The sequence below is a fragment of the Charadrius vociferus genome, unplaced genomic scaffold, assembly GCF_000708025.1.
Source record: "Charadrius vociferus isolate BGI_N301 unplaced genomic scaffold, ASM70802v2 scaffold134, whole genome shotgun sequence".
Taxonomy (NCBI): domain Eukaryota; kingdom Metazoa; phylum Chordata; class Aves; order Charadriiformes; family Charadriidae; genus Charadrius; species Charadrius vociferus.
Window position 1 is genome coordinate 4,740,884 of NW_009648333.1, and position 9,242 is coordinate 4,750,125.

Genomic DNA, 9,242 nt, shown 5'->3' on the forward strand with positions numbered 1-9,242 from the left:
TTATCAGACTGATGATAGAAAGCTAAAAATAGTAGCACCCAACATCTGTCCCATCAAGTGCCACTACAACACATCCACACACCTCTGTTTCCTACCTGCATGACACCCAGCTGAAGTGCAAAGACCTGACACAGCCTTTTCCCAATTTCATTTCTCCTCTTCAACTCTCCTAAAATCTCCTCTTTATTTCTTAGATGGATTCCAGAGCCTGCGTCTCCAGACGGGCTTTGGGCTATACTGTAATCCCTATTCCCCAAGTTGCTCATTCTGCACTTAGGAAAAAAAATACCCTCTAACTTAAGCAAACCCCACCAATGCAACACAAATAACCTAACCTTTGTTTGAACAGGGCAGAAGGGAAGAGACGGGCTGTATGAGCGGGAGGGCAGAGCGAATCCCAGCGCTCTCACTCTTTCTCTTGTGCTGGCACCAGTGATGGTCACTATGTCCCCGATGGTCCTCCAGCAGTTCCTTTGCCGCTTGCACTCCCGCCAGCCCCCTCCTCCTCCTCAGCTGGTATCTCTGGTGGCTGCCAGCCAACAAAATAATGAGTCCTGACCGAGGCCAGTATTTGTACTGGCCAGCAACCAAAGATAGTGTGATAATGAAAAAAAAAAATGTTTTCCGCCTACTACAGTCTAGTTTCGAGCCATGCGGCAAGCAGTCAGATATGCTTATAGGCAGCAGCAGTTTTTCAGTTGCCTGTGGGGAAGGATTTATGAAGCTGCCCCTGTGGGGTTTGGGGCACAAAAGGGCTGAGGCAGTAAACCTGTGGCCCCAAGTGCCAGGCTGCCCTGGACACTGGTGCGCACACTTTCCCACTCACAAAACTTTGCATGAAAAGCATCCTGCGTGCAAGTGCCTGAGCAACCAAAGTAGCAACCTGTAGGTCATAACGTTTGCATCAACTGATCAAACAGGACTGAAAACAGCATTTCTCTTTTTCTTTCAGCTGCTGCTATTAGAGAGGACCTTGAATCCATCCCACGGATTAGTACGTCAGTGCCTTGTGCAGCATCCAGCAGCAGCCAGAGGCATCAAATACACGCGGAGGAGGAGGAGAAATTCCTGAAATGAGCTCAAACTGCCTGGTGCCCTTTTGGATTATGTCAGCTCCAGCAAATTCTGCTTCCCGCTGACCCGGCCAGAGGCAGAGCGGTGCAGGAGGTCCTGAGCACCGGCTCCTGGTGCCAGGTAGCATCCAGGGCTGGGCGCTGGGGAGGGGACCTGCACCTCCCATTGCTGACAACCGAAGATGCACGTCCAAGCCCCAGTCCACACCCGCTCCATTAAGCACGACTGCCGACATCCAGCAAGACTAACATCTCTGTGGGTTAGAAGGCTAAATAAAGAAGAGACGAATAGCTACCGTACAGCATAGCCCTTTACCCTGGGAGAATCAGTGAACCTGAATTCCCCAAGAAAAGCAAGTAGGCTGCGCCTGCGCCTGTGCTCTGATTAATCTCATCAGTTTGTTTTCCTGGAAACTAGATGTCCCAGATGCCATTGTTTCCATTATAAGTGTTCATCTGCTCTGTTTTGAGCTTGATTGCTCCTGTAGCCTGCTTGGCTTAACTGTTTCTTTGGGGTTTTTTGTTTTGTTTTGTTTTTTCAAATTAACATTCTTTAAAAAAAATGCCAGTAAATTAAAATGAGGGCATAGCTGCAACCCTCAACATCAGATTTGTTAAGTGTTTAAAAACACCTATGGCATACAGAAATCCCGAGCTGTTTTTCGCAGCGTGACTGAATTATTAATAGTCACCATGCATATCACACAAGAATTTCAAAAGGGGACTTTGTGTTTCTGCAAAACACTGCTATTTTTGTCTGACAGTAGAGACAAAATCATTTGGAAATTAGTCTCATTGGTACTAATCACAACTGTTACTAAAACATTCCCACTGTAGACACAATACAGTCATTTTTCATTTTTGAGCAGAATTAGCCCTTTCATTCATCATCTCAAGGAAGATCTTAAGAGTTTACAATGTGTTAAAATAAAACCAAAACATAATTAATTAAAACATACTGAAACAAACGTCTATTTCTAGTGATAAAACCCTTATTAACTAGTACAATAACATTCAAGCACAAATTAAACTAGCATCATTTACAGATGATACCATAGAATATTTGTTTCATGGCTTGGAAAGATCAGCTATGGGGTTGTTTGAGGTGGGTGGGTTTTTTTTAAAAGGTGAAGATACATGAATGGATTGCTACGTTTAAATTTGCGTTACAGAGAAAATAACATTCTGCTGTGGGCAAAACCAGAAATACGGGGAATTTCTTTCCTGTCTCAAGTGAATTATTTCTGGTGAAGGGCTTCTTCAGTGTTTTGCTACAGGCATGCAGCTTTACACACAGAACATTATACATGTACACACAAAGAGCGCTCTACTGGGGGTGTCTATCCTGATGCTCTCCTCTGTGCCCACCTCCCCTTGCAAAGCTATTTATGGAAAGTAGTGACAAGACACAGATTCAGAAACGGGGGGGAAAAAAAGAAAAACAAACACAAACCCAACAACAACTGAAAATGTCGGCACAGAAAAGCGAGTTGATAAGGAGAAAGGCAGCTTTCCTCAGTGTGTCTCAGCTGCTTCCAAAGCAGAAAGCAATGGGGACGTACTGCTATTATTAGCCCTCCGGATGGGAAGCAGCTAGTTCGCAGCACGGTTCGAAGCTGTTGGCAAGACGTTGAGGGATTTTCTTCGCACGTACGTACATGCACAGACACACAGGCGGACGGACAGACACCCCCATCCCCACCCCACCCCCAAAACTGCTCGTCTCGAGCCCCTTCCCGCCACTCGGGTGAGACAGACAGACAGACAGAGAGCACGACGCCGGCGCGACTGTGCGTACTCACAGCTCGGAGTACAAGAAGTGCAGGTTGCCCACATTGTCTATGTAGTTTGCAGGACTTAGCCAAGGTAGGACCAGTAGCAGGAGAGCCTTCATTTTCAGTGCAGGGCCGGCACTGCTGCTAGGTTTCCTCCTTCCAACTGTCCCTCTGTGCTGGTGGGACACACAACGTGAAGGTTTTGTGCCAGCCAAGCCCCTTCTAAGCGAGCCTGCCCATTTCAACACAAGGGCAGCACTTTATGAATCGAGCTTAAATCCCTTAAACGAAGCTACATTGCAAAAAATCATTGACCTGTAAGAGGATTACTCGATCTGACTCTCGGATGGGTAGATGTGAGGGTTTAGGGACAGCACAGCGTGGTTGGCGAGACAGTGACTTATGCTGCAGAGGAGAGCGATGCTCAGGGAAGAGACCTGCCTCCTGCAGGATTCAGAGTGGTTCTTCAGAGGCAGCTGGTACGTTTACATCACTGCCCACAAGCAGATGGGTTACGAGCTAAACTGCATCACGGAAGGGTGTAGCTGTCTGACAAGGGGGGGAAAAAATACCCCCCGTGGAGTTTTGAAGCAGGCGATATCAGAAGACCACACCTTTTTAAAGTAAAACACCACAAAAGATCACAGCCAACCGCTGGCTGTTTGCATCCCTGCCTGAATTCCCCAAATCCAGTCAGATGTTTCTGTGCAAACATAAATCATGTAATAAACCAAGGACATATCTCTTCTCGGTTGCTTTTTTTGGTTGGTTTTGTTTGTTGTTTTTTTTTTTTTTGAAGGATGCAGAAGCAAACATTTTAAATAAGGATGCTTCTAACGGACTACTCCTTAGCAACCAGCATTTAAAAAAAAATAAAGTTGCCTCATCAATTACAAAGCATAAAACACAGCAAACTCACCTTGTCCCATCAGTGACCTCTTCTCTGATCGGGGCAAGCTTTCATTTTCTCTCTGAGGACCAGGATTGGTCTGAGCCTGAATCATGCAAGAAATGCGAGGACTGCCGACTGCCCCGGTGGCTCTAGCGGAGTCTACTTTAATTTATTCACTGAGAACACAGATCACGTTCAGTCGAGATTTCAGATGGGCTGTGAGCTGTTCTCGCTGCAGACACCGGGTTGTTTATGATTATTATTATTTATTTTTTTATTATTAGCAAAGTCACACACTTTCTCTCTCCTCTTTTGATTCACCAGAGTCAAAGAGAACAGCATCAGCTCGATCTACTCTGTGCCTGGGCATGCTGGAGCTGGTGCCCGAAGAGCACAATGCCCTTCTCCTCTCCTGCCCGGCCATGAGTTGGGAGGTGGGATGGCGAGGGATGTTTCTGCATTTCTGAGAATGAAATTAGGCAGAATGCATACCTTTGGTGATAATTAATTAATGCTGAGCTTAAAAAACATGAAGGTACTGCACAGCCTCTACAAGCACAAGGTTGCAGAAGTCCCCCTTTAGGGGTCAGTCGGAAAGTTCCCTCCTCATTCTTCCCTCAAGTAGGAATAGCAGCGAGGTGGTTCTCCCACCCCCGGGAGAGTTGAAATCCCCAGCAGCAAAGGTTACCCGTGGTTTCCTGCTCCCCTGCTTCTATTCTTTGGCCTTAAGGTAACTCAGCCCTCCACACCGAGGAAAGAAAATCCATGTCCTGAGTGGCAAAGAAGAAGCCGCCCAACCTGTATAGCACTGCCTGGTATTGCACTACCTTAGAGGCTTTAGGGTTTGATGGGAAGAGACACCACTGCTCCATCTCTCCAGTCTCCTGCTCCCGGGGTTTGCAAAGCTGGGACTTGGTGGGGGGAGCCTTGGCACAGGGGAGGAGGAACAGCAAGAGGCTGTGGGAACACGTCGCTAAGCCAATTCCTCCTAACCCTGGTTGGGCTCAGACCAAGTGAGCCAACAGCATAGGATCTTGAAGGTCCTTGAGGAGGAAATCCAGGCCATGGACATTCATTAATAAGCACTGGAATAAAACTTGCCTGACTGTTAGAGGATCAAATCATGGTTTACAACACTGCAATTCTGCAAGGCATGTATGTGATGGGTATCTTTACTACCACCTCAAGGACGAGAAACCAAGACACTGAAGTGATTTGCACATGTCCATGTAGGACAGTCAACACTAGAAATCAGGAATTGTGCTAGTTGTGTGGCTTCAGCGTAAAAACCAAAAATCCAGTTTGCTTATTTATTGTGTGGGAGTTTTTTTCCTGCTAGTTTTATGGCCACAGCTCCATCATCTCAAAAAAATGAAGACAAAAGGAGGATCTAAAATACATTAAAGAGCTATATGTATAGCAAAGGGAAAGGGTATTTGCAGTAGGGGCTCAAGATTTTATTGTTGGAATCTGTAGAGGAACATAATCTCAGTGACAGCAGCTCTCAGCGGACTGTCAGTCGCTTTACCTGCATGACTATTGAAATCTGTATTTGAGGTCTGTCAGAGAAGTACTGACCAAAGGCAGAAAATTATAAGTAACTTTTTGCTAATTTTTCCCCTTATCAGCAGAAAGCTAACGCCGCAGAGCACTGCTGGCCGGGAGGCTGCAGCCACCACCTTGTACGCCATGGGCCATGAGACAGCAGCACCCTCAACAGGGAAAGCCAGGTCCAGAACTGGATGGGCCAAGGGCACCCAAAATCACAAACACCAAGTCTCTAGCATGTAAAAAATGGGCTCTTGACCTTTGCAAGGTGTCAAGAAACCCTTTGCTAGTTTTTTTTCAGCTTTAGTAATGCAAGAGAGTCACATTTTTTTGATTGGTTAAACCACCATAACTTCAGTGAATATCTTTAGTGAATAAATTCCTCATGAGAATCCGGCAAATGAGGTCTCCAGTTCAAAGGGGGCTGTGTTTGAATGGCAGGCTGCAGAGCCATTTCCAGTTAATGGGCTTCAAGATCCAGAAGCCTGCAGCCATGTGAACAGACCTCCGTGCTCCGGCTCACCAGCCTGATCACCAGGGGTGCTCTGACCCTCAGCACTACCATGTCTGTGCAGGAATGTGTCCCCAGTCCCAGTCTGGAGCCCTGAGCTGGTTGCCCAAGGCTTCCTCCGCAACGCACCTAGGAGCACAAATCACACCTGAAAACCACAGGGGAAGTCATGTGTCAAAAAGGACACCTCTTAGACCCCATCTCTCCTCAAATCTGCATTTGTCTGCTGGCAGAAAGCACAGCCCTGAATGTATCTCTTTACTCTTCTGCCTTCTTTTCAAAAGACAGAAGATGCAAGACCAAAGCAGCAGCACATGCTTTCATCCTGCAAAATAGAAGACCATTCACCATCAGTTTTCTCCTTGCAGAGGAACCAAACTGCTCCCTGGAGACATCTCTCCCAGAGGCAGGAGAGAGGGTGTCCTGGCCACCAGGAGAGGTCAGCCTGGAGGGGGACTCCAGCCGGGCAGCACTTCCACGCTGCATCAGAGATGCTGGGGCTCTGTGAGCCCCATGGTGCCGTAGACGGGAAAGTGCTCACCTGGAAGAAAGGAGCGCTCGACTCCAAAGACCAATACCAAACCGGAGTATTTTCTGCTCTACTTCTCATATAGGTCATTTGTGATTCAAAAAAGGATTGAAGAAAGGGCAATTATAAAACCCTTAATGTACGACTGAAATATTTATGATAGCTCAGCTTCCCAAAACTCACAGATCTCTCTGGATAGCTAAATGCACACTTCCATTATGCAGCTAACCACAAGGTATCCGCTCAGAGCTGCTAATGATAGCATGAGGTACCTTGAATGCATTTGATTCTAAAAAAAAAGAGTGAGATATCATCATATAAATGGGCTAAATTCAGCTCTAAATTCATGATGCTGTAGGCGTTCATTGGGACTGAAACCTATAAATCTTTCTTTACATTAATTGTCTATTTTAATCAGCATTAATTGAAGACGCTTTTTGCTCTCCTTAAGAAAAAGAGTGGAAAAAAAGATCTAGCAACAACAACTTACTGGGTTTGGAAATGCTGTTCGAGGTGACCGCGTTGCACGACCTCTGAGCAGTGTTCTGTGAAAGGGCAGCTAACCATTAGCTTGTCCAGGAGGTTATTCACTAGTATGCTGGACTTCCTGCACGTCTGGAGAATCACAAGCTTGCGGTCCATGGGGCAGAAGTCTTTTTCCACGAGGAAGTTGGTAAGGCAGGCTGCGCAGAAGGTGTGACCACAGAGCGTGTCTAACGGCTGAAGCAGAGGTTGCAGGCAAATGTGGCATATCAGATCATCATCTACTTCTTCGGTGTAGCTGTACAAGTGGTTTTCTTCCGGTAAATGCGCTTGGCCGCAGGTGACACAGAGTGGCGGGGAGCCCTCCTCCATTTCTTCTTCTTTCTGGCTCATAATCAGAATTGAGGCAATTCAAAAGAGGGCAGAGGGGAATACCCGACCTGTTTTCTATCGGTGAGAGCTGCAGCGAGGCTTGTGTGCCATCAGATCTGTGGGGAAGAAAGCCGAAGGGTTACGGTCCGGATTGTTTTCTCTTACCGTACTTACAGTACGTATCTGGATAGTAGTAGCTTAGCAGGTATTGGGGAAGGATTGCATCCCTGGGATGGGAGGGGGAAGCCAAAAAGGGGGCAGAAAAAAAAAAAAAAGACTGAGTTAACTCTAAGGAGTTATTTTTTCTTTAATCTAGCTCAATTTACACAATTACTCTCACTGTAAAGAAAGCTATGAACATAGAGAGAAATACTACAGGTATTTAATGGTTGAAAACCTTAAACTAGCATGTAATTGCAGTTCCAGTCAGCTCATTTTGTGGTTACACTACTTATGCTGGAAAAGCAGCAGCATCGTGTGTAGGCAAACATTGCAGGACTGTGGGCAGAAATATAGGTGAGAATAATGGTTACTGCCCAAGCCGCCTGCTCAGCCCCGCGGGGGAGAGTAGCAGCTTCACCTAACACAAACAAGCATGCAGGCACTGTACACGCAGCCAGAGGGAGGACACTCTTGAGGTCATGAGGATTTAGATCTTGGGACCCTCTAAACCCTCCTCTTCCCACAGCAGCAGCGGATCTCTCTGATTTTCAAAACCATTGAACACAAGACCCCATCTGTTACATTATGCACAGTGGCGCTACAGGCAGCAAGAATGTATTTTGGGGAGAGCTCAGATCTTCGCTGTCTTGTCTTGGGGACGTGGGACCCTGCGTTCAAAGCTTGTCTGCTTATCCTCCCGTGGCGCTGCTCTAGATGCCTCAAGCCAAACAGTTATAATCATCTACACCAGCATAACCAGCTCAAAACTTCATTGTACTTCCCAAAGCACCAAATACCTCACGCGCTGACGTGGAGTCCACAACACAATGCCAAGTGCTGTATCACTCAAAATTAGGCCTATTCCCTTAATAGTTTGTATTACAGAAACCCAGTGTGACCATAACTACAGACCCAATTAGCTCTGGCCAGAGCACCTGCCTGCTGGTATTTTAAAGATGTAAACTCTCTGGGTGGCGGCAAAACTGAAAAGTAATTTGTAGTTTTTACTTGATGAACCCCTACTGCTCGTTGGAGCACTTACGTCTCATTACATCTATGCTTATTTTGATATACCGCTTTGAAAACAAACACGAAGATATAAAATATGCAATGGCCTAATTACCACTCTTGCTTGAAAATGTAAATCTTATTTGCCTCTCTGCCGTAACACTGTACCCTTGCTTCCAGCTTGACTTAATTTGCTGAGACAATATGTCAGCCTCAGACACCCACGTTTAAGGGCAAATGAGGGAAAGAATAAAAAAATCTAATCTGACTATGACAGAGCACATTTTCATATAAAATTAAACCTTATTTTTATGCAAAACTCATGGGCTCTAAACCTGAGAAATTAAACTTTAACGTGGCAGGGGTTTTCTGACATAAAGGTAAAATGATATCCCCACTAACTATAACCAGATGCTTAAATGTCAGACATTCACTTTAATACTTTGCTAGATCCTATTCTTATGTAGCAATTATGCTAAGTGGCTGTATAATATTTTTTGCTTGCAAGCCTGAGTTCTGCATAAACTATGTCTCCTGATTAGCAGTAGCTCCATTTGAATAAAAATTAGAATTCTTGCAAATATTTAAAATACTCTATACTGTGGTAAACATTTGCTTTTGTAAAAATATTCACCAGAGCTTTATGAACAGCTCTTTGGGAAGAAACAAACATCTTTCTATAGCTCAGAAAACAGCTCTACCTGCTATCTTAATACAGGAATTAAAATCCGTTTTGTTTGGTTCTTCTAAGGTGACACACAGAAAAATGAAGCAAAAGAAAAGATGATCATGAAGCTGAGGTGGGGACTGTTTGGGCACCACAAGTGACTCCTGGTAGGCAGCTCTTGGCCAACTTCTTGATGAAGCAGGGTGGCCCCGAACTGGTGTT

General features: G+C 45.6%; 1 protein-coding gene across 2 annotated transcripts in view; it reads right to left on the reverse strand.

Moving 5' to 3' along the window:
- LNX1 (ligand of numb-protein X 1, E3 ubiquitin protein ligase) overlaps window positions 1-7,204 on the reverse strand; it is a 70,976-nt gene extending 63,772 nt beyond the window's left edge. The window contains exon 1 of one of the 2 annotated variants that reach the window (XM_009884979.1): window positions 6,819-7,204. In XM_009884979.1, coding sequence (XP_009883281.1) covers window positions 6,819-7,204 — 386 coding nt within the window. Of the gene's footprint in view, window positions 1-2,875; window positions 2,968-6,818 lie in introns of those variants that run through there. The other variant, XM_009884980.1, reaches the window with a different exon arrangement.
- Window positions 7,205-9,242: the final 2,038 nt, after the last annotated feature.